This window comes from Diaphorina citri, unplaced genomic scaffold (genome assembly GCF_000475195.1).
Source record: "Diaphorina citri unplaced genomic scaffold, Diaci psyllid genome assembly version 1.1 scaffold825, whole genome shotgun sequence".
NCBI classification, from domain to species: Eukaryota; Metazoa; Arthropoda; class Insecta; order Hemiptera; family Psyllidae; genus Diaphorina; species Diaphorina citri.
This window is the reverse complement of record NW_007378257.1, coordinates 80958-107578: the sequence shown is the minus strand read 5'-3', so window position 1 is coordinate 107578 and position 26621 is coordinate 80958. Positions and strand designations below refer to the sequence as shown.

The following is a 26621-nucleotide window of genomic DNA, read 5'->3' as shown; positions in this document are numbered from 1 at the left end:
ATTAATTTCTTGACTTTCAATTTCTAAATCATACGGAATTTTTTGTTAACCAGCTTGAGATCTCCAAGTTGTGAGACTGTGAAATAAAGAGCTCTCTGCGTACTGCTCATAAATAATTCCATAGGAAAGAAAAGAGACCAAGGCCTGGGTTCTAGTTACTCATTTCCATTTTCCCAATTGACCTTGGATATCTTTCGGCTCTTGGAGGTCTGTGTTACGTCTGCTTTTCTGGAGGCACTAAACCATATATCATGCGTTGCGTCGTACATTTAGCCCTAAACAGAACATACACATACTACTTAGAATATCACATGGTCTTTATGGTTTCAACTATACCCCTGGGAAACATGAAATGCTCGAGTTTCACATGTAATGCTCTACTTTATTCTGTAATAGCGTGGAGTAATGCTCGTATGTTTTGGTTTAAACTAAGTGCAATAGATGATATACTGGACCAAGTGGACGAGGTAATACTTTCGCTTGTTGTACCTCTAAAATGTTACTCGGGAGTTTTATATCGTTTGCAAAGTTTCAGGAGGTAGGTATACTATGAAAAAAAAACTTTAAATTTTATAGCGCGGGTTCTTTGTCTATTTATGTTTGTATAAAGTTTATGTTCATGATTATTTATCTAACGTTTTTTAAATATCTGTGTTTAAATATTTACGAGGCAGAGATAGATCTAAAAGATATTAAAAAAATCTCAAAACTGCCTACCTTCTGAAGAGCCACAATTTTAAAATGAAAGAATGATCATAAACCTTATTGAAAGAGATAATATTATGATCAGAAAGCAATTCCTTCATTAGTTAAATGCCTCAGATATGTAATGGTAGATGGTAGGATATAGGCAATGGACCGTCATTTCCTGCTCATAAAAAGATATTCGAGAAGCTTACTACCGGGAGTTTTACTGTTAGACTCCTGGAACAACAAGACAGGGAATATGAAACACTGGATTTATGTGCTTATGAAGTATGCCTGTTTGTATGAAACATACCCTTGTAAAGGCCATCAGCTTGTTAAAGATGAAACAGCACATGTATAAAACACAATCCCCACTCTGCAAACAAAGGAGAACATAAAAACAACACCAACAATTAAGAAAAACAAAGCGGAAGGTGTAACCAGGAGAAGGAAAAGAAAAAAAAAATGAAAAAAAGATATAAAGATAATAGTAAACAATAAAAACTAAAGGAGGATATGTAGCAACATCCTATAATACAACCTGAGTACTGAATTGTGGAAACATTAATTCTAGACTCTCTTCCATACAACTGGAGAAAATGATGATGATAGGAGGGAAATGGCTTTTTCGAAACACGAGGCTATCAAAAACATCAAATTTACTTCTGCTCGCCTGGATATCCTATTAGCAATCTGGAAAATTTCACATTCTGTGATCAATACTTTAAATGAACTCAAATAGAAAGTAGGAAATTGAAATATATATTCGTACACCCACCCAATGCAAATGATCTACCCCAAAGAGTAATCAATTTCGTTGATTAATTCCATATGATGCGTTCAAGTATTTAGTCAAAGTTTTTTTTTTTTTTTTTTTTTTACGTTTGTATACCCATGATTCAATTTATTCTGGCAATCATTTATCTCGAAAGAAAAAAAAGGGCGAAAATTTTTTTCAGGAAAGTTTCATTTCTGAGACAGCAAATAATTTCGGAACTCCAGCTTTGGCTCTCAGTCGTTGTAAGCTTCTTCGCCCGCGCAGATATTATTTCAAAATTGAGTCGAGAAAAAAAGTGTGAGTTTAACACGCCCGATAAACACACACGTAAACGAAAATATTTCCCGGGTTAATAACATAAATTGAGAATTAATTATTAACTTTATTATGATGGTTAAACTATTTGAATGTGGTTTCTAATTTGTTAACCTCCTCGTTTATTTCGTAAAATATTCTTAATTAATTAAATCTTAGTTTGTACTGTAAATCACTTTCAATCTTTTGATCAAAGAAATTACTCGTTAATGTAGCAATTATTTTAATAAATACCTGATCCCACTTCCTTATTACCAATTATAATGTGATGTAAATCATTATTAGTTACCTCCAAAAAATCAAATCACTATTTATTTTATGTTTTTATTTTTCAAATATTTACTATTCCAAATAATTCTACTAAAGTATGTGATAAATGTGAGAGTATACGCATTGAAAAATAATGTAATATGTCTGTGTGGTGCAATTTTTCAAATGGTTGATCCTCTCAAAGTACTCTGGGTGCTTACTAATAGTTCTTATTTGGGTAAGTCATTCTGTTGAATACCTAATCTTCTTTCAAGAGTTTCAACTTGTTATCTGGGCAATTTTTACTATCTGAAAAATGTTTTTTTGCACTGAAAGAGACAGATTTCAGAGAGCTTCTTCTCACTGCTCTTAAGTGGGACAAATTGCTTTGCAAGTGGGAACTAACGCACTGTCTACGTTTCTATTTCATTTAGAACAATGCCAATGGATGGGCTTTCCTTCACTTTTCCAATATTATCTCCATGAATTATTTTAAATCTTGGAACGTAAAAATTGCAAGACATTTTGATGATGTAAGCAAAATGCACATTAATATGCAAAGTGTATAGGCAGTTGGCAACCATGTAGAATTCAGAATGCAGGCAAGTCACCCTGTACAGGGTGTTTTATGAAGTGTACCTGCATGCACCAACAATAAATGTCGACAGAAGAACAGTGGAACAAATACTGCAATTTAAACTAGAACTAGAAATTAATAAATAAATAAATCGCGCGCAAACCAACTTACACTTATAGAGCTTAAAAAAAAAAAAAAATGTTTTGTGGGCCCAATATCCTCATGTGTATCTGAAACTTGAAGTTATGTCGTAGCGTTATCTCATGTGAAGTTGGTTGATCCAGAAAATATCACAAATTAAATGTTTTGAAATGAACATTTCCAGTCTTTTCTTCGTTTGTGCACTTCTAAACTCCTAATAAAATATCTCTTAGTTATTCATTTCGCCTTTTTCTTCCTTCGCATTCTTTTTCCTTCGTCGAGTGTAACCCTACGCACAAAACGGTACCCAAGAGAGATTTGCCAGGCATATGGAGGCAGTGAGAATCAGAAAGTTATAGGAGGCTCTAATGAAAACAGATAGTCTTACTTTGCCTCTAATTATGTAGAACAATGGGGGAACATAAATTCACGGAAATTTAATATTGCTCCGATAGTAAACAAACAGAGAACGTGTTTGCGCTATGAAACAGACTAAATTGGCTCATTAGACAAGATGGATCGTTCTAGCAGGGAAAATGGTAATTTAGTTCATGGTTTATTAAGAGGAGAATTTGACGAATCGGCAATTTGGCAATATCTCGTTTTTTCCGTTCTTGTAATTTCTTTGTGCTCAAAATTACTCTCGACTTATATAAAGTTGAGTATACATAACAATACACATAGATGAATAGTACATAATACTATAGTAATAACGTTATTAATTTCTTGACTTTCAATTTCTAAATCATACGGAATTTTTTGTTAACCAGCTTGAGATCTCCAAGTTGTGAGACTGTGAAATAAAGAGCTCTCTGCGTACTGCTCATAAATAATTCCATAGGAAAGAAAAGAGACCAAGGCCTGGGTTCTAGTTACTCATTTCCATTTTCCCAATTGACCTTGGATATCTTTCGGCTCTTGGAGGTCTGTGTTACGTCTGCTTTTCTGGAGGCACTAAACCATATATCATGCGTTGCGTCGTACATTTAGCCCTAAACAGAACATACACATACTACTTAGAATATCACATGGTCTTTATGCTTTCAACTATACCCCTGGGAAACATGAAATGCTCGAGTTTCACATGTAATGCTCTACTTTATTCTGTAATAGCGTGGAGTAATGCTCGTATGTTTTGGTTTAAACTAAGTGCAATAGATGATATACTGGACCAAGTGGACGAGGTAATACTTTCGCTTTTTGTACCTCTAAAATATTACTCGGGAGTTTTTAATTTAGAACAATGCCAATGGATGGGCTTTCCTTCACTTTTCCAATATTATCTCCATGAATTATTTTAAATCTTGGAACGTTGGTGCAATTTTTCAAATGGTTGATCCTCTCAAAGTACTCTGGGTGCTTACTAATAGTTCTTATTTGGGTAAGTCATTCTGTTGAATAATCTTCTTTCAAGAGTTTCAACTTGTTATCTGGGCAATTTTTACTATCTGAAAAATGTTTTTTGCACTGAAAGAGACAGATTTCAGAGAGCTTCTTCTCACTGCTCTTAAGTGGGACAATTTTTCACTCAACTTGATTTCCAAATTGCTTTGCAAGTGGGAACTAACGCACTGTCTACGTTTCTATTTAATTTAGAACAATGCCAATGGATGGGCTTTCCTTCACTTTTCCAATATTATCTCCATGAATTATTTTAAATCTTGGAACGTAAAAAACAATTTGTTGGGCATCACAGAACATTCAACCCCTGTGGTAATGGATAGGAAAGTTCAACACTGAAACTAGCCTACTACCTACCTGGATTTAAAAAACAAGTCATTCGACCTTTGAACCTAACATAATAGCAACCCTCTGCCACGATTCTCGTACACGGTCTGAAAAAGAAAAACACTTTTTTTTCCACAATAAATTTATTATAACCTAACATAATAGCAACCCTCTGCCACGATTCTCGTACACGGTCTGAAAAAGAAAAACACTTTTTTTTCCACAATAAATTTATTTTCGCTGGGTTTTCATTTATTTTCTCATGTCGATATCTGCTAGCAAAGTGTGCTATAAACAAAAGTACACATTCGAAAATTGCGTTTTGATACTAACGAGCTTACTACTCAGTCCACCCATAAAGCTTTGGCCATAATAAAACTTTTTAAGTCGTTTGGTCATTTTAAAAAGCCTGTAAAAGCTTACTACTCAGTCCACCCATAAAGCTTTGGCCATAATAAAACTTTTTAAGTCGTTTGGTCATTTTAAAAAGCCTGTAAACCCCCCCGAGCTATATCCTAAGTGAGTGTATTATACAAGTGTTCAAACTCAAATTAAGCCCCGGCTAAATTTACCACTAATATGATTCATTGCTGGCGTTTCGGGGCGGAAAATTTGTATTTCAGAAACTATTTTTGGAGAGAATTTGTGGTGGAAATTTGAGCTTATTTTGATGCTACTCGTATTGAGAATACCCCGAGTACACGAGTTCTTCCTTATTCCCAAGCTGAAGTCTTCTAAAATTGCAAATGCTTGGCGATGAAATACGTAAAGACTGAGTAGGAGCTGGAAGGAATAAATGAAGTCACTTGAGATTTGAATAAAATTCGTTCCGATATTGTAAATGTTACAACAGAACACCCAAATGAGCACCATTCAATAGGATAAGGAAAGTCGTGTGATGTTCACACCAGATCGTATTGAGAATACCCCGAGTACACGAGTTCTTCCTTATTCCCAAGCTGAAGTCTTCTAAAATTGCAAATGCTTGGCGATGAAATACAGAAGGTATTTTTGTAAAGACTGAGTAGGAGCTGGAAGGGATAAATGAAGTCACTTGAGATTTGAATAAAATTCGTTCCATGTTTTTTGTAAGTGATCTCAATGTCTCGATGAAATCCCAATATTTTATTATTCTTGTGGAACAGATACATAGCTTTTAGTACAAGTTTCATGTCGTAACCCTCATTCCTTTGCTGTCCATTTACATTGAATTCAGGAAATTAATTTCAGAAACAAAAGGGTTGGTTCATTTGTATTTGTATAGTGAATTTTTTTTTAAAAATATTTTATTATTCTTGTGGAACAGATACATAGCTTTTAGTACAAGTTTCATGTCGTAACCCTCATTCCTTTGCTGTCCATTTACATCGAATTCAGGAAATTAATTTCAGAAACAAAAGGGTTGGTTCATTTGTATTTGTATAGTGAAATTTTTTTAAAAAAAGATACGATGACACAGGGATAGAAAAAAGATAAATGGTGTGGTCTGGGATACTTTTTGGCCTTTGCACGAATTCAAAATTATTCAACCATCTCCGCTACAAAGGGGACAAAAAGTTGACAAAAGTTTGAAAAGGCCCTGGAGGAAGGAAAATTTGCTATATCGTAATGTAAAAAAAAAGTATTGAAAATTTGAAATGTATCGAGGTAAAATCGAAGGGATACTTCATCCATGCTTGTCTGTTTTAGCTCTTCTTGTCGGGGTTATTTTATTTAAAAAAAAAAAGAAAAAAAATCGAAAGTTTTTAACAGGGGGTAAAGGGGACAAAAAGTTGACAAAAGTTTGAAAAGGCCCTGGAGGAAGGAAAATTTGCTATATCGTAATGTAAAAAAAAAGTATTGAAATGTATCGAGGTAAAATCGAAGGGATACTTCATCCATGCTTGTCTGTTAGCTCTTCTTGTCGGTTATTTTATTTAAAAAAAAGAAAAAAAATCGAAAGTTTTTAACAGGGGGGTTTCCTTTGTCGAGTGGCGTAGTTCTCATCAGCAACAAACTAAAATAAATTTCGAAAAATCAAGAAACAAGACATTCTATCCTCATTAACTTGAGAATTTATCACGTCATAGCAGAGTTTCTGTGGGTCAGAAATGCCTTGTTCGTTTGTTTATTGGTTAGCGCGTAGTTCTCATCAGCAACAAACTAAAATAAATTTCGAAAAATCAAGAAACAAGACATTCTATCCTCATTAACTTGAGAATTTATCAGGTCATAGCAGAGTTTCTGTGGGTCAGAAATGCCTTGTTCGTTTGTTTATTGGTTAGTCGGAATAATAGGGGATAGTTGACCGCTTGTTACCTTGTTTGAATAAGGCTAAGGAGCTCCCCCATTGTTCGCTACTAAACACAAGAGCTCCTGACCTCTTGTGTCCCATTTCCCTCCCTTCTTCCCCATCTGGGAGAAACCTATTCATTTTCAATATGACATCCCATTATTCAGAAATATTGATGGGAGGCTTCCCAATGCCGCCAGGATTTACCTCAAGTTCAACTCTCAAAAGACTCATTTACCCTTTTGCGTATTTCCTTGTTCCCCTCACTTCTGTAGTGACCCATAGTCCATATTGAGAGAGGAGTTTATCCGTTTTTGTGATGGTTTATTAGAGCAAATGGATGTTTTAAACTTGACCCCTGGAATTGGAATGCAGAGCACAGGGAAAAGAAGGGAAGACTGAGATTGTCGTTCGAGGATATGATGGGTGATATGATAAGTTGATAAAGAAAAATAGAAAAAATATGGCAAGAAATAAGCCATACACAGAGGCAAATAAACTCACTCAAAACGGAGGACGATTTAGGGAATGGATCGGGATATCCGACGCTTCATAGCGGCATTAAGGATTATAAGGAAGAAGATATTTAACCTCTAATTTTGTACCCATAATGTACAAACAAACAAAGCATTATATGTTTGTATGAACTGAAGTAATGTACATGTAAATAGTGTACATAGATGTTAGATAGAATATGTACAAAAAGTTTTCTCTCCATGTCAACAGATAACAAGCACTCATTACCAGATTAATTTCTTTTGTTTCGTGTTGTTTTCTTGTTTCCTCTGCCATAATGTACAAACAAACAAAGCATTATATGTTTGTATGAACTGAAGTAATGTACATGTAAATAGTGTACATAGATGTTAGATAGAATGTGTACGAAAACTTTTCTCTCCATGTCAACAGATAACAAGCACTCATTACCAGATTAATTTCTTTTGTTTCGTGTTGTTTTCTTGTTATGTTTGGAACTGTTCTCATTATATGGAAAGACGTTAATCACCAGCAAGTTCCATGTCTTGTGATCTTTCCTATCCATGTTTTTTGTACAGACAGAGTGGTTTTAAGAGTGGCGTAGAATTTTGCGGTTTTAAAACTCCTACGGTTTCGTGAGGTGATTTGGAAGCCTTTCTGCCGTTTATGGTTTTGTTATTGTTGAGAATAATGTCTTTGTAATTTGGATATTCTGGGATTGAAATGAAATACTCAACAATAATGTTCATGTGCCTAAATCTTCCTCAAATTATGATCGTCAAATCTTTTTTTTTTTTTTTCTCCAAAGAATGTATTTTTATTTTATTCATGATAATAACATCAATTAACATTGTAATTTAATAAATACATAGATATTATGAATCGTATTATGATGGATATACCCTAACATTATGGACTTTCATCTGTGTTAATCATTTCGCAATTTATTTTATTCATGATAATAACATCAATTAACATTGTAATTTAATAAATACATAGATATTATGAATCGTATTATGATGGATATACCCCAACATTATGGACTTTCATCTGTGTTAATCATTTCGCATAGGTCTTGTGCTGTGTGTATATTTCTTGAACATGTTTCTAAGACTTCCTTTTTTACACCCTGTATACATTTAGCTCTAATAGTACCATATGAAGCTATATTAAGGATGTTTTCTTTTCCTAGTCTGTATCCTGTATCCGCTCATAATATTTAATGCCTTTGTTATTGGGATCCTGACTAACTGGAGCTTTGTGTAAGTCAGTTCCTTTACCCATACAGAAGGCATTATCAGGGCCGAAGATCAATAAATTTTCTGAGAATTCTGTTATTTTTTTGCTGGAAAAATGGTTATTATTGTGGAAACTTCACGTTGACTTTTGAGATCGATTAAGGCAGCTCTACATTGGCATACTTCTCGGATTTCATTATTTTTAGGGATTCGGAGTTCCACCTCTTGAGGAAAGTTTTTGGGGGCTTTTACGTCGCCTTGAGCTCGACTTGTTGACATGTATCTTAAGTTACCTTGTTCTCCGCCAGAATGAGGCTTGAGGCAAGGTCCTCGTAATTTTCTCCCCTTTTCTCGTTTGAACCACCGCGTCCGAGCCTGTTTTTTTTTTCCCGGGGGCTTTTACGTCGCCTTGAGCTCGACTTTCTGACATGTATCTTATGTTACCTTGTTCTCCACCAGAATGAGGCTTGAGGCAAGGTGGCAAGGTCCTCGTAATTTTCTCCCCTTTTCTCGTTTGAACCACCGCGTCCGAGCCTGTTTTTTTTTCCACAAACAAACCCATAACAATAATTCTTTCTCCTGAAATGCTCGCACAACTCTGTATACTAAACTCTTGTTTGCGTTTGTCGCTATCGGGATGGGATTTCAGTCTAATAACTATGAACGATCACGATATATCGTCCCCTAATAGCTACTGGATTCTAGAACAATAACAGCACCGTATACGTGACATGGTAAACAAGACTGTATATTACTATGTTCTTTTTTCGCATTTCAATTTGATAAAAATGCACCGAAGGAAAGCGAGGGCAGGGGGAAGGGGTGTCCCCCTTGTCTTTGATAGAGATTAATGTAAAATCAATGTAAATTGTACTCGTGGAGAATCGTCCACAATGGAGCAAAACTTTTGCAAGAAATAGTTTTAGGGATTTCGCTGGGTTTTCATTTATTTTCTCATGTCGATATCTGCTAGCAAAGTGTGCTATAAACAAAAGTACACATTCGAAAATTGCGTTTTAATTATTTCTAATAGGTATATTTTAATTATTTCTAACGTGATAATGATGGTCAGTTAACCTTGGGCCTTGTGCTGATGTTTCAACTGCATTTGCAATAAGTTGCGGTGCACCTTTTCGCCTCTGACTGGACGATTTTTCCAAACGTGTCCAATCTAGGTTTTACGATAGTGTGCTGCACACCATTTTTTCCCCCCGTGAATGCTGCTCTACATAAATTTGGTGCACTGCTGAATAATTCATCACACAAGGTCATAACTCATAGTTTTGTGATAAAATACAATAGGTAGAAATTTCATTTTGGGCGATGAACGTCCTAATTGGATTTTAGATTACCAAAAGTTTCACCTCATATGTGTGTACCTTAGCATTAAAAATTCAGCACCTTACCTTGTTTTCGTCACTTTGATCTGGTTGGTTGGAGGTTGCCCCGGTGTCTCCTGGGATAATATGTACTTGTGATAGAGGATGATGTAGGCAAATACAAATACTCATTATAATTTAAAATTCTTCTCCACCACCACCATTACCACCACCACCACCACCACCACCACAGTACACACATGAAAGTCATTAAACCATTTTAACTGTCACATAGGTACACACTCCCGTGCATTTTCTAAACAGTGTAGTAATTTTCCTTGCACTTTGGTTAGGACGCCCCATTTCTAACTAAATTCAAACACCATTACCACCACCACCACCACCACCACCACAGTACACACATGAAAGTCATTAAACCATTTTAACTGTCACATAGGTACACACTCCAGTGCATTTTCTAAACAGTGTAGTAATTTTCCTTGCACTTTGGTTAGGACGCCCCATTTCTAACTAAATTCAAATAGTGTAAAGCAAGATTTTCTTCTGGTTTGTAGCTATTATTTTTAGCACGTATTCGAAACTCTCGTCGACTCGACAGAAAAGAGATTGAGGGAAAAAGCAATAGTTTTAATTTTCTCATATACCACCTACATCAAACTACATACTTACTATTAGAAAGTTCATCTTAACGTTTAGACATGTCTTTAAGTACAAGCTTGTAGGAGTTACGTTGAGTTATGGTCAAGATTTAGGAAAGGGTCAAAAAACAACATTATGAACTCTAAAAGGGAAGTCTTCTTGAGGTCATAAATTATTTGTTTTCTTATTAACTTAGACACATTTTTCATCTTCGAAAGATCCCCCAGGGTTTTGATTTATTTATTTTTGCTCCTCTTTAGGTGTCTATCCGTTAAGTATGATACGCAAGTGATGTCAAACTGTAAGCAAACGTTGAAACTAGGACTATAAATTACTCTCACTATTTTAGATGCGTCTTTTTAGGTTGTGTACGAAATTTTCGGTATTGATCAAAAGTTTCAGCAAATCTGAATCAAAATTTTTCAGCAGTACAGTAACCTCAGGATTCTACTCTGCCTATATATAAATTACTCTCACTATTTTAGATGCGTCTTTTTAGGTTGTGTACGAAATTTTCGGTATTGATCAAAAGTTTCAGCAAATCTGAATCGAAATTTTTCAGCAGTACAGTAACCTCAGGATTCTACTCTGCCTATTATATACCATCAGGATTTCAACTATCCCAATGAAACATTGTGAAGGAGGGCAAAATCCTCATAATTATAATATGGCACTTTGAAATGGGAGGCAGAAACATAATAACTACAATATCTCTAATGGATCTCGAGATTTGAAAGTCAGGGAATGAGAGGCCTTGGAGGCCTAAAGTGTGTGTGTGTGTGTGTGTGGGGGGGGTTTGTTGTAAAAGTTGATGTGGAAAAAAATTCAAGTGGAATTTTATTCTCTTCCCCCCTTCTTGAAACCCCTCTCCTCCTCTTTCTCCACCATATTTGTTGTTTGCTTCTTCTCTCTATTAATGTCAAGAGATTGTTGAGCATATGATATTTGTGTTGTTCTTGCCTTCTTTGGGCTTAACTTCATTAGCTGCCTGTAGTCTGGTGCTCTACTTCATTTCATTATAGGCTATAGGCAGATAGGCACACACAACACAAAGGCGACCTTTTTTAACACTTTCCTGCCTGGTGAGTAATTAATATTGATTCCTTAGGCAAAATAAGAGTACCTATACACTATACATATCTCGGGTCGAGTTTTTCCCTTAATATTTTTTTTTCTTTAGGCCTACAAGCCAGCGGAAGGATTTCAAAAGGATTTTTTCTGTTTAATTACGTTTACTTTTAGTCGCTAAGAACTAACCGCAGGGTATTATGATTCACCTGAACAATATGATACGAATTACCTACGTACATTGTATGTTGTATGTTTTCTCCCTAACATTCCATAATATGTGAAAGATAATATCATATAAATAACACACGTGTAAAGCAAAATTCCACCCTATAGCATTCACATAAAACAAACAATATGTAGAGAACTCCGCTTCCACACTAGGATAAAGGTACTTTGACGAAGAATGCCATCATGGAAATCGCGACCGGGATGGAAAGAGTGTTGCATTCCCTTTTTTGAGCTCGTTGTAATATGCTTGACACCGTTGCTCCCTGCTCTTCTCTTGTTTTAAAAGTTCAAGTACTCTTGTTGTTGTTCTTCGTCAGAACATGAAATTTCATTATACGAAGGCTCCAAAACTCCGGCAAAAGTGTTTGGAAACTTTCCGTTTTTTGAAATGTTCAAAACGAGGACAGGTGCTGGAGTAATATGAAATTAAGTTAGGTGAAATACAGTAAACAAAAATGATAAATCCTCGGACGGTTGTCCGTCCAAACACTCCAAACAGCATCCATGCTGCACGTTGATTAACTTGAATGCCCCCCTGTGGACCCTTGTTTATGTCTAGACAGGGGATGTGTGTTTTCAGGTGGATCCGCATTCCGGCCAAACAAAATGCTATCCTAATTAACCTTTTCCACAGTTGTTTGTGCAAAGAGAAAAACAATTAATGAATTTAATTATAATGTATATGAATAGTACAAGCTGAGCAGAGCATGCACTTAACAAAGGAGCTAGCTCAAAAAGGAATCCATAGAAAAAAGCATTCGGTCCGAAACACAAAAATACAGGAAATGACAAGAGCAAAAAAGAAGAAAACTCAATGGAATAATAATTTTCATCATGAAAAATACAAAGCTGTGTGGAAAGTGGAAAATTTTGGAGAAAAAACGGGAAAATTCAATCTGTTCAACAATGCATGAAAGAAGGAACGTATTTTCCACTTATTGGGAGAGGAGATATAAAAAGTTAACAACTATGTCCGCTACAGCTTATGAAGAGAGTTCCGAACAATGAGGTCCAGACTGTTCTTAAACAGGGTGCCACAAAATATGGGGACATATTGCTTCCTGGTTACCTGATCTTGGCCGTACTAAACAGTGCAACAGTGCAACACACCAAACAATCAAACATCGATGATTATCGCCATTGAAAATTCATCGTGTTCCTTTGTTATAGCCTCACAATCAAAACCACAGAAACCTTCTTTTGGCACTGAGAATAAGTTCAACTTGATCACACGGTTTCTCGGATTTGAGAGCTTATGTATGCCCTGAAGAGCGATACGATGGTTTGAGAACGACTGATCTTCTACTCTGGAATATGTCTGGGAAAGGGAAGAGGTTATGCCTGAACGGACACCTGTGCCTTTGGGAGAGTTTTATTCAGGGTTACGGCTGAGAGGGTTCTTGTATTGTAATAGCACATTGTACGTGATGTAGATTTTGCGAGGTTTAGTAGGTACAAGTTCGAGGGGATTACATCTCCGGCTGTTAATGGATGTGACAACGTTTCTGTTCTACTTTTGTGTGTGTTAATTTTGTCTTTGGCTCTGATATTTCGTCTGCATTACAAACTGATTCCCAATAATTATGTAATAGAGAGACTTTTGCAGAGGCCTACACCACGCTTCAGATAAAATATTCAATGAGCGACATCGACAGACGAACTCCTAGAAAACTGGGTAAACAAAATGAAAATAGTGACTTTCAATTCCAACAACTGAAACAGCTTTGAAATTGAAAACTACATTTCCCTAGAGTTCTCTTCGTAACCTCCCTTATCACATTTTATGCTACACCGTGTTTTATCTATACCCGCGCTCCTTATTGTCAACCATTTTTCCTGTTTCCAAATTCAATCAAATAGGAGTTCGGGAACCTCAGTGTCTGTTTCGAACATCCTGTGCCTCATTCTGATTCAATCACTCTTCTAGTGGAGATGCCATAGTACATACTTGGTTCCTTATCTGATGCTACTTATTATCTTCGATTGTTTGCAATCGTGAAAGCTTTTGTAATTTTGCGGATTACCATTTGAAAAAATCATCTAAGCTTTTGGCAAACAGAACCTGATATTATACAACAATGCACCCTATTCTTCTTCGTCTCGGGTCTTGTTTGCCGTATTTTTTCCCTTGGCTGGTTATTATCATGGCTGGTGAAGTACTTTTCCAACAACTGAAACAGCTTTGAAATTGAAAACTACATTTCCCTAGAGTTCTCTTCGTAACCTCCCTTATCACATTTTATGCTACACCTTGTTTTATCTATACCCGCGCTCCTTATTGTCAACCATTTTTCCTGTTTCCAAATTCAATCAAATAGGAGTTCGGGAACCTCAGTGTCTGTTTCCAACATCCTGTGCCTCATTCTGATTCAATCACTCTTCTAGTGGAGATGCCATAGTTACCATAGTACATACTTGGTTCCTTATCTGATGCTTCTTATTATCTTCGATTGTTTGCAATCGTGAAAGCTTTTGTAATTTTGCGGATTACCATTTGAAAAAATCATCTAAGCTTTTGGCAAACAGAACCTGATATTATACAACAATGCACCCTATTCTTCTTCGTCTCGGGTCTTGTTTGCTGGTGGTTATCATGGCTGGTGAAGTACTTCGGTACTTTAATGTCTCATTATTGCATTAAGTAGGTAGCTTTAGTTTTCATGATCAAAAGAATCAGCGCGCGGCTTGTGGATGATGAGTACATACGTGTGTTGGTTGTTCTCTGAGTTCTTCTTCAGCAATCCTCTTGCCAGTGAAAGGTCTGCACTCTACTTTGATCCTTTAAAAGCAAATAGCCTTGTAATGAGGAAAAAATCCAAACAAAATTAGGATCATAAACACGAAATGGCGCAGATTTTTTTCCCATCTGCATCAGGAAATCAAAGGTTTACTGCTGGAGTTGTACTGCATCTATTTATTTACATCTAGAAAAATAAACAATAATTGTGAGAGAGTATCCGGGCAGTATAATTATTATTACTTTTATTTCCTTTCGTTTTTGTAATCAGTGTAAAGTTGTATCCGGCCGCCCGCTTTCCCATAAAATTCTTTAAAAAAACACCGATAAAAGGTTTTAGGCAAGAAAAAAAGTTTTATTGTGCTAAGAAAGGTAAGGTCAAAGTGACATTTATTTTTAAAGGTGGGAGGAAAAGAATATCTTGCTGGTAGCAAAAATGAACTTTTCTCGAAAAGTTTTGGATTTTTAAAACGTGCAAAAAAGAAAAAAACGTCCATTACTCCCGTAATATGATTGTGAACGGCGAAAATGTCATAAGGTTAAATTCAAGGCTAAGAATATGCTGAATATTCTGAATAAGCAACAGTAGGACACTCCAAGAAACGCTAGACCAAAATCTAGCAATATAAAGTTACATTTAATTTGTCAAATTGCCATGGAATTCGACAAGGTGAAAACCATTAGCTTTTGCAGAAATTATTATGATACAATGTTATGTAGAGATACCTAACTATGTGTAAGTATGTGCTATTGCTATGTACTGATTATGCTGTCGTGGTAAAGAAAATGTCGATGACAGTTTCAATATTTTCCACGCTTCAGATCTCAAGGGACCCATGGCAAGCTGACATGCCGAACCTTTTGCGCGCATTCAAAATAGGTTTCTCTCAACACATTGACAAATTCCACAGGGACCTCCCTCTCTGCTTCCTTCTTCTCACCTTCCTCTCTTCCTCATCCTTCTCATCTCTCTCTGTTTCCTCCTTCTCACCTTCCTCTCTGCAGCAAATCTCTGCTTCCTTCTTCTCACCTTCCTCTCTTCCTCATCCTTCTCATCTCTCTCTGTTTCCTCCTTCTCACCTTCCTCTCTGCAGCAAGAGATTCTCATTTCCCTGCCCTCCCTTTTGTGGTAAATATTTATTATGACTCTGACGGAAATTTTCGTTTTTGGCGTACACGCCTGGAAGGATGACGTGGGATAGAGCGGGCGGGATGGGTTGGGTGAGAAATTCCTGTCTTGCTCAAAAAAATCGCGAGAGACGAAATATTTTCGTTTGCCAATCGGCATGATCTTTTTCTATTTTTTGTTTAAATGGAAACATTGGAAACACATCATGCCGATTGGCAAATGCCGAGTGAGTGGAAACGCACCATCAAGTTTCATTTTCCAACATCTATTTCTTGTCCATTTCTCGTCCAAAAATGACATAGGTACATACGTACATTTCTTTATATCTCGTATCATATTTTATCAATGAGACGATAAAAAATTCCATTTAAATTTCTCGTCTCGCCGTGGATCACTTAGATATCAGAGAGGGTCGGATCTCTAGAGAGGGGGCAGGTTAGTTGAAAGTTAAGTGGATAGAGTTTTCTTGAACTACCTACATAAACTGCTGAAAGAGATGGTTCAAGATAAAGGGAACTATCTGGAGCTGCGGGACTCTCAGATCCTGCATTTCCTCCCCGACACAGATAACAACTCAACCAGATACCCGTATACACTCTACACGAGGAGTATACAGGGTGTATCTTAAGTCCGGGCCAGTCCCAACGATTGAGGGATCAATCCACTTTAGTTGAAATTACATTACTTTCCTTCCTATAGAATAAGGAAAGTGAAAATGTAGCCTCCGTTTTACAGTCCGATCGGTTAATGATTGCTGTTATTGAGTGGTCAAAAACTTCAAATAATGATTTTTACTGCACAAACGGCCTAATCATTAAGGGCACTGAAATTCCCACATGGCCGGGCCAGCTTAACTGACCCAATCAAATAATGATTTTTACTGCACAAACGGCCTAATCATTAAGGGCACTGAAATTCCCACATGGCCGGGCCAGCTTAACTGACCCAATATATGAGGCATGCACCTACTCTTGAAGTTATTATAATATAAATAAAGGAAAATGTGTGTGGATTAGAAGATCTTCGTCACATGCACCCTGTATAATACGGTATATCTCAGAAGAAACATAATTTAAGTTTTTCCCCGGTCCGCTCGTTCTGTTCCAGATTTTGGATCATATTTTTTAGAAATTATGACATTAAAAGCTTTAAATGGAATCACAAAAAACAAAAGTTTTCCTACTTTGTCAGTCATGAGGGCGAGTGCACACTGGACCATCGAGAAATGTGGCCGGAGAGTTTGGTGAAAGGAGCTCTTCCTATCCCCTCCTTACAAGTTTTGGTCAACCAGTATACAAGTGAATATTAGGAATCAGGATCTAAATTAAGAACAAATAGATCCATCCTTTGTTCCCTTAGGAGTTGTGACCATCGAGAAATGTGGCCGGAGAGTTGGGTGAAAGGAGTTCCTCCTATCCCCTCCTTACAAGTTTTGGTCAAACAGTATACAAGTGTGGAATCACAAAAAACAAAAGTTTTCCTACTTTGTCAGTCATGAGGGCGAGTGCACACTGGACCATCGAGAAATGTGGCCGGAGAGTTGGGTGAAAGGAGTTCCTCCTATCCCCTCCTTACAAGTTTTGGTCAAACAGTATACAAGTGAATATTAGGAATCAGGATCTAAATTAAGAACAAATAGATCCATCCTTTGTTCCCTTAGGAGTTGTTTGCCTTAGAGGAAAACGTATGGCACTCAATAAAGTCCATAAAATTGAAAGAGGTTCGAAAATAAATGTAACTCATTCATCCACTGAAACCCCGAGAAGTTAGACCTAAAATAGGCGTTTGATCCACACTTGAAAATTGTTATGGTGCGAAGAAATGCAGCAGCATTTCAGACTTTGGGCAACGCACTTCCAACCGTCCAGTGTGAACACATTTCGCTCTCATGCAATAAATAAAGCTTTTTATTAAATTTGAGATTTTCCTTTAAAAAAATCGAGCGCTGGCTGTATGCCCAAAATTCAGCTTTCCCCTCTCTCCCCGCTAAAGTAAGTACACAGACACGTAGTTTACGTGCATCGTGGATAAATCAAAAAGTTAACTTGGCGTACTTAAAATTAAGTCCAACTCAATAAATTAATACTTTTGAAAGGAGTATTCTTATTATTATTTTATTATTAATATTTTATTATCATCATCATCATCATCTGCTGCATCCGCATAAAGTGTATTTCTCGGTTTCTAAAGGAAAAGGTCTTGCTACACCGCCTGGTACCTTGTTCTCGATATGATAGTCGTAATTCGCAGAGGACCGCGTTAGAAATATTCCTTACAAAGATCATCATCCGCATAAAGTGTATTTCTCGGTTTCTAAAGGAAAAGGTCTTGCTACACCGCCTGGTACCTTGTTCTCGATATGATAGTCGCAATCTCGCAATTCGCAGAGGACCGCGTTAGAAATATTCCTTGCAAAGTTTAACTTGAATGCCCCCCTGTGGACCCTTGTTTATGTCTAGACAGGGGATGTGTGTTTTCAGGTGGATCCGCATTCCGGCCAAACAAAATGCTATCCTAATTAACCTTTTCCACAGTTGTTTGTGCAAAGAGAAAAACAATTATTAACTTGAATGCCCCCCTGTGGACCCTTGTTTATGTCTAGACAGGGGATGTGTGTTTTCAGGTGGATCCGCATTCCGGCCAAACAAATTGCTATCCTAATTAACCTTTTCCACAGTTGTTTGTGCAAAGAGAAAAACAATTGATGAATTTAATTATAATGTATATGAATAGTACAAGCTGAGCAGAGCATGCACTTAACAAAGGAGCTAGCTCAAAAAGGAATCCATAGAAAAAAGCATTCGGTCCGAAACACAAAAATACAGGAAATGACAAGAGCAAAAAAGAAGAAAACTCAATGGAATAATAATTTTCATCATGAAAAATACAAAGCTGTGTGGAAAGTGGAAAATTTTGGAGAAAAAACGGGAAAATTCAATCTGTTCAACAATGCATGAAAGAAGGAACGTATTTTCCACTTATTGGGAGAGGAGATATGAAAAGTTAACAACTATGTCCGCTACAGCTTATGAAGAGAGTTCCGAACAATGAGGTCCAGACTGTTCTCAAACAGGGTGCCACAAAATATGGGGACATATTGCTTCCTGGTTACCTGATCTTGGCCGTACTAAACTATGTCCGCTACAGCTTATGAAGAGAGTTCCGAACAATGAGGTCCAGACTGTTCTCAAACAGGGTGCCACAAAATATGGGGACATCTTGCTTCCTGGTTACCTGATCTTGGCCGTACTAAACAGTGCAACACACCAAACAATCAAACATCGATGACTATCGCCATTGAAAATTCATCGTGTTCCTTTGTTATAGCCTCACAATCAAAACCACAGAAACCTTCTTTCGGCACTGAGAATAAGTTCAACTTGATCACACGGTTTCTCGGATTTGAGAGCTTATATATGCCCTGTTTTAATTATTATTTTGTTCTATGGTGGGAGTTATGACCCTCCTCTCTCTACTTCCACCGAAAAATCCTCTTGAAAAAAGAGTAAATTAGAGATATAAATAACAATCTAATTATAATCTAGATAAGTTTATTTCTATTTACATATCTTTTGTTTCAGACTTATATTGTTTTTAATTTTTCCATCGAAAGGCTTAACTTCTTTATGAGCATTTTTCTCTTCTTTTTTGTCTCCGAATTCCTTCGGGGGAGTGTAAACAAGCGTTTTATTGTACCTATTGAGATCAGATCTCAATATAGACTTCTTTAAGAAACTTATTCTTTTTCTTCGCCTTTTCCCGTGTACAGACGGGGTCGGCCTTTTTTCGTCAGCCTAGGACAGGTGCTGGAGTAATATGAAATTAAGTTAGGTGAAATACAGTAAACAAAAATGATAAATCCTCGGACGGTTGTCCGGTGTTGCATTCCCAAAATAATTAAACCTTTCTACCTTTTTCGGATTGAAAAATTCTCTCAAATTGCACATCGAGTGAGTCATTTGCAGAGTAAGCGATCCCGTAACCTGTACCTATTTCATGTACGGGGGTACGACACATTTGTTCAACAAATGTGTCACGGGGTGTGTTGCATTCCCAAAATAATTAAACCTTTCTACCTTTTTCGGATTGAAAAATTCTCTCAAATTGCACATCGAGTGAGTCATTTGCAGCGTAAGCGATCCCGTAACCTGTACCTATTTCATGTACGGGGGTACGACAGATTTGTTCAACAAATGTGTCACGGGGATATTTTTTTAACCCCGCCCCCTCTTACGGGGAAAAGAGTAAGGAACTAGAAAAGGTAGCTCTGCCACTAAATTTTGTCGAAAAAAAAACAGGTGGGAGGAAAAGAATATCTTGCTGGTAGCAAAAATGAACTTTTCTCGAAAAGTTTTGGATTTTTAAAACGTGCAAAAAAGAAAAAACGTCCATTACTCCCGTAATATGATTGTGAACGGCGAAAATGTCATAAGGTTAAATTCAAGGCTAACTTACAAAGATTGTACAATACAGGTTATCCGGCTCGCTATTTTGTCATCGGTGGTTCTTTTTGTACTTCAGAACTGTACAGTATCTCTGGTTTGATGTGTATTATTATTTCAAAAAACGCCGCGCCATCAAATTCCTCAACAGTATTAGCGTTAAATTACAAGACTTACAAGAAAAGTTAAAATGGAGGAGAACAGGAGGCGTTTGGAAATGTTGTTCTGGAAATTATCATTGTTTCGCAATAATTTTAATAATGCACAAGTATTTTGAACTTTTTTTGAGCTCGTTGTAATATGCTTGACACCGTTGCTCCCTGCTCTTCTCTTGTTTTAAAAGTTCAAGTACTCTTGTTGTTGTTGTTGTTGTTGTTGTTGTTGTTGTTGTTGTTCATTATACGAAGGCTCCAAAACTCCGGCAAAAGTGTTTGGAAACTTTCCGTTTTTTGAAATGTTGAATATTCTGAATAAGCAACAGTAGGACACTCCAAGAAACGCTAGACCAAAATCTAGCAATATAAAGTTACATTTAATTTGTCAAATTGCCATGGAATTCGACAAGGTGAAAACCATTAGCTTTTGCAGAAATTATTATGATACAATGTTATGTAGAGATACCTAACTATGTGTAAGTATGTGCTATTGCTATGTACTGATTATGCTGTCGTGGTAAAGAAAATGTCGATGACAGTTTCAATATTTTCCACGCTTCAGATCTCAAGGGACCCATGGCAAGCTGACATGCCGAACCTTTTGCGCGCATTCAAAATAGGTTTCTCTCAACACATTGACAAATTCCACAGGGACCTCCCTCTCTGCTTCCTTCTTCTCACCTTCCTCTCTTCCTCATCCTTCTCATCTCTCTCTGTTTCCTCCTTCTCACCTTCCTCTCTGCAGCAAGAGATTCTCATTTCCCTGCCCTCCCTTTTGTGGTAAATATTTATTATGACTCTGACGGAAATTTTCGTTTTTGGCGTACACGCCTGGAAGGATGACGTGGGATAGAGCGGGCGGGATGGGTTGGGTGAGAAATTCCTGTCTTGCTCAAAAAAATCGCGAGAGACGAAATATTTTCGTTTGCCGATCGGCATGATCTTTTTCTATTTTTTGTTTAAATGGAAACACATGATGCCGATTGGCAAATGCCGAGTGAGTGGAAACGCACCATCAAGTTTCATTTTCCAACATCTAATTCTTGTCCAAACAGTGCAACACACCAAACAATCAAACATCGATGATTATCGCCATTGAAAATTCATCGTGTTCCTTTGTTATAGCCTAACAATCAAAACCACAGAAACCTTCTTTCGGCACTGAGAATAAGTTCAACTTGATCACACGGTTTCGGATTTGAGAGCTTATGTATGCCCTGAAGAGCGATGCGATGGTTTGAGAACGACTGATCTTCTACTCTGGAATATGTCTGGTAAAGGAAAGGGAAGAGGTTATGCCTGAACGGACACCTGTGCCTTTGGGAGAGGTTTATTCAGGGCTACGGCTGAGAGGGTTCTTGTATTGTAATAGCACGTTGTACGTGATGTAGATTTTGCGAGGTTAGTAGGTACAAGTTCGAGGGGATTACATCTCCGGCTGTTAATGGATGTGACAACGTTTCTGTTCTATTTTTGTGTGTGTTAATTTTGTCTTTGGCTCTGATATTTCTTCTGCATTACAAACTGATTCCCAATAATTATGTAATAGAGAGACTTTTGCAGAGGCCTACACCACGCTTCAGATAAAATATTCAATGAGCGACATCGACAGACGAACTCCTAGAAAACTGGGTAAACAAAATGAAAATAGTGACTTTCAATTCCAACAACTGAAACAGCTTTGAAATTGAAAACTACATTTCCCTAGAGTTCTCTTCGTAACCTCCCTTATCACATTTTATGCTACACCGTGTTTTATCTATACCCGCGCTCCTTATTGTCAACCATTTTTCCTGTTTCCGAATTCAAATAGGAGTTCGGGAACCTCAGTGTCTGTTTCCAACATCCTGTGCCTCATTCTGATTCAATCACTCTTCTAGTGGAGATGCCATAGTTACCATAGTACATACTTGGTTCCTTATCTGATGCTACTTATTATCTTCGATTGTTTGCAATCGTGAAAGCTTTTGTAATTTTGCGGATTACCTTTTGAAAAAATCATCTAAGCTTTTGGCAAACAGAACCTGATATTATACAACAATGCACCCTATTCTTCTTCGTCTCGGGTCTTGTTTGCCGTATTTTTTCCCTTGGCTGGTTATTATCATGGCTGGTGAAGTACTTTGGTACTTTAATGTCTCATTATTGCATTAAGTAGGTAGCTTTAGTTTTCATGATCAAAAGAATCAGCGCGCGGCTTGTGGATGATGAGTACATACGTGTGTTTGTGTTGGTTGTTCTCTGAGTTCTTCTTCAGCAATCCTCTTGCCAGTGAAAGGTCTGCACTCTACTTTGATCCTTTAAAAGCAAATAGCCTTGTAATGAGGAAAAAATCCAAACAAAATTAGGATCATAAACACGAAATGGCGCAGATTTTTTTCCCATCTGCATCAGGAAATCAAAGGTTTACTGCTGGAGTTGTACTGCATCTATTTATTTACATCTAGAAAAATAAACACTAATTGTGAGAGAGTATCCGGGCAGTATAATTATTATTACTTGTATTTCCTTTCGTTTTTGTAATCAGTGTAAAGTTGTATCCGGCCGCCCGCTTTCCCATAAAATTCTTTAAAAAACACCGATAAAAGGTTTTAGGCAAGAAAAAAAGTTTTATTGTGCAAAGAAAGGTAAGGTCAAAGTGACATTTATTTTTAAGCTCCCGAAAGTGTGCAAGTGGCCATAATTCTTATTTATTTGTTCACTTCCATTACAAATTGAAAATAGTCCTTTTGCCACCTTCCACCGCCTTCCATGCTTCCATACAAGAAAACTCATTTTCCAAGCTTTTTACTTTACTTTCAAGCCTTCCTTTACCTGTTAATGTTTCTTACAGTTTCTCCTATTTCTTTAATTATTAGGTATTTCCAGCATAATGTTTTTCATTTTCTCTTTATTTTGAAATCACTTTGCCAAGGATACCCGCTAGCCCACTACCTAAACATATTCGTGCGTTATTCTGAAGCTTTTGTTTTGGTATTATTTTTTGTGTTTAGCGAGTTTGGAATTTCTGCGGTTCTTTCGAAAGTTGATTCGAGGTATCAACAGCGTGAATGCTCTTAACTGGATCACGTCCCGTCAGTGATTGAGTTATTTTCGCATTATGAGCTATTAGCGAGTTTGGAATTTCTGCGGTTCTTTCGAAAGTTGATTCGAGGTATCAACAGCGTGAATGCTCTTAACTGGATCACGTCCCGTCGTCAGTGATTGAGTTATTTTCGCCTTATGAGCTGACTCATTTTCCAAGCTTTTTACTTTACTTTCAAGCCTTCCTTTACCTGTTAATGTTTCTTACAGTTTCTCCTATTTCTTTAATTATTAGGTATTTCCAGCATAATGTTTTTCATTTTCTCTTTATTTTGAAATCACTTTGCCAAGGATACCCGCTAGCCCACTACCTAAACATATTCGTGCGTTATTCTGAAGCTTTTGTTTTGGTATTATTTTTTGTGTTTAGCGAGTTTGGAATTTCTGCGGTTCTTTCGAAAGTTGATTCGAGGTATCAACAGCGTGAATGCTCTTAACTGGATCACGTCCCGTCAGTGATTGAGTTATTTTCGCATTATGAGCTATGCATGCACTTTGAGTATTTAATAATCCATCCCATTTATATGGTAATACTTCATCTCAGCTTTCTCTCCGTCATCTCTTGTTCTTCCATGACTGCTTTTCTTTATTTAAAACTTCACGTAGTCTGCTTGAGATTCATTCTAGTCTACGTTTTTAGTTTTCCCAACATATTTCATCAGTTTTCTGGTTTGTAATTTGTTTCATAATTTTGTTTTGCTTGAGATTCATTCTAGTCTACGTTTTTAGTTTTCCCAACATATTTCATCAGTTTTCTGGTTTGTAATTTGTTTCATAATTTTGTTCGGTACAAGTTGTATGATTTATGCTCATCGTGTGCATCGGATGTATTCTACCCCGGAGATATCAGCTCAAGATGCAAGCAGTAAGTCTGGAACAGCAAGTCAGTCTAACTGTGTCAGTCAGCAAACTGCTTAACAATATAACATTCACGAATATTCCAAAGTAAAACTTTGGGGAAAAAATCTTTCCGTTGTTGTTTTGCAAAATTCTTCTTTCCCCTATCTTGCTGTTTCTTTTAAATCCTTAATACAATTTTGATGTGTCTGATTTAAGTTCTTCGGTAGTATAACATTCACGAATATTCCAAAGTAAAACTTTGGGGAAAAAATCTTTCCGTTGTTGTTTTGCAAAATTCTTCTTTCCCCTATCTTGGTGTTTCTTTTAAATCCTTAATACAATTTTGATGTGTCTGATTTAAGTTCTTCGGTATTTTCCTTCTTGTGAGTTTCTGGGGAAAACATGACGTGGGATGGATTTGGAATACATCATTTCCTGAAGAAACTAATCCGCATATAATCTCGACCATGTAACGGCTGAGATAGTGGAATCCTTCGAAAACTAGAGTTGTGAATTTCGTTAATAAATCATGAAATGTTGCACATATAACACGATAGTAGATTTAAGATCCACGTAGTAGCCCCTATTGGCTGTCTTGTTGGGAAATAATACCACTCCGGGGACACACAGGGGGAAGAGGCACATTTCTGTTCTATTAAGGGAGTTGAGTAAGGTTTCATTCAGGGATCTCCTGTTGTATGAATTTTGAATGAAGGGAAGAAAAGACACGCAGGAAGACATGAGACGTACGCTGAAAACTCCTGAGGCATTCCTCTTATTTGTTCCCAGAAACAAGGTTCGTGTTTATGTGTTCTTTCTATTCTTGTAAGTCTTGTATTTTGTGCGAATACTCGAGAGGATTACAGTATACCTTCCTCCTAGTACGTATCTCTGTAGCTCGCTAGCTTGTTGTTGTGTAAGCTGTGGGACTTTCCTCTGTTACTTTGTGGTGAGAATTTTTCTTTCGCTCCTCCCCCACTCTTCCTCCCCTCCTCCTTTCTCTCGTGATGATAACAAAATGACGAGGGAATTGAGGTTATAATGATTGTCCTTATCTCTCTTCGTCCTCCAACATCTAACAGAAGGATACGAGGAGAAGGAGAAAGCAGGATTAAACAGCTATAGATTGTGAATGTGAGCAATGACCTGATAAAAACAATTTTCCAATTTTCTCTCCCTCTCATCCTTTCTTTTTCTCATATTTCCTCCTCGCGTCCCTTATACTGCTGTAGCGTCTAGGGTCTGGGACTTGAATTGCAAGCTTATCCCAGTAATCCTCACTAGGGACATCGTGGTCTCGTCAGTTTATCTACTCAGTAGTCATCGACATCATCGTCAGCATAAGAAGTTTCAGCTGACAGCTGAAACACGCAAGATGATCTTGACATTGTCTCGACAATGTTTTAATTATTATTTTGTTCTATGGTGGGAGTTATGACCCTCCTCTCTCTACTTCCACCGAAAAATCCTCTTGAAAAAAGAGTAAATAGAGATATAAATAACAATCTAATTATAATCTAGATAAGTTTATTTCTATTTACATATCTTTAGCATTTTTCTCTTCTTTTTTGTCTCCGAATTCCTTCGGGCGAGTCTAAACAAGCGTTTTATTGTACCTATTGAGATCAGATCTCAATATAGACTTTCTTAAGAAACTTATTCTTTTTCTTCACCTTTTCCCGTGTATAGACGGGGTCGGCCTTTTTTCGTCAGCCTCTCAATCAGCCCTAACTAGGGTGATCGCTTTGGGCTGACATTTGGTTTTGGCTACACATTTTACCTTCCCTCTCAACCCTAGCTATTTCTTGAAAAACTTATTGACCATTGAAAAAGGTATAACATAAAAGAGACCATCCAGTAATAAAAGACCTACATTTCTTATTTATTTATTTCTATTAAGGGCAAAGTACAATATATAGATATAACTATTATATCCAGATGAATATAAGAACTATTAAATCCAAATGTATTTCCCAATTTGATCGTTCTTCTGGAACGTCTGATTCTGCGGGGTGGAACCTTCAATTTCTTCTACTTCACAAAATACTGGAAAGGAAATGGCAAATTTCATCGAAGGTAATCGTCTAACCGGTTTGTTTTTCTTGTGTTTCAGTGACAAAGTTCATTCGTATTGGTATTGCTGACAAGAACGACAACCCTCCCTACTTTGACAAGGCTCTCTACGAGGCAGAGGTTGATGAGAATGAAGATATACAGCACACCGTCCTTACAGTTACCGCCAAGGATCACGATGAATGTAAGTCACTTTTCAAATTTTATCCTTTTTTGTGTGGATTATACATTATACTATATACATATACATATTTCCCTTCGTATAGTGGTTCAAACTTTCAAAGGTTAATGTTTCTGAACTGATGGGCATGTCCTAAGTTATGGGCTTTTTGTATTTTCTTATCAGGAGGTTCCTCTCTGCTTCTTAAACTTCCAACCCATCACTTTCCTTCCGGTGTTAGACCTTTATTTGTTAGACCGT

The 26621-nt window shown here is 37.0% G+C and overlaps 1 protein-coding gene across 2 annotated transcripts; it reads left to right on the top strand.

The window, feature by feature from the left end:
- Window positions 1-1684: 1684 nt before the first annotated feature.
- LOC113468726 (putative neural-cadherin 2) lies at window positions 1685-26621 on the top strand. Of its 2 annotated transcripts, none has more exons than XM_026825841.1 (2): window positions 1685-2267; window positions 26241-26621. In XM_026825841.1, exons 1-2 carry the CDS (start codon window positions 2099-2101, stop codon window positions 26501-26503), a joined length of 432 nt encoding a protein of 143 aa, XP_026681642.1. In that variant the 5' UTR covers window positions 1685-2098; the 3' UTR covers window positions 26504-26621. The 2 variants fall into 2 exon arrangements, with proteins under 2 accessions (XP_026681642.1, XP_026681643.1); XM_026825842.1 differs by lacking the exon at window positions 1685-2267 and adding an exon at window positions 4072-4128.

Coding starts and splice junctions, on each gene's coding strand:
- LOC113468726 (XM_026825841.1), top strand. CDS start 2,099: ATGTTTTTATTTTTCAAATATTTACTATTCCAAATAATTCTACTAAAG. Junction 2,268..26,240: donor TACTAATAGTTCTTATTTGG/GTAAGTCATTCT, acceptor CTTGTGTTTCAG/TGACAAAGTTCATTCGTATT.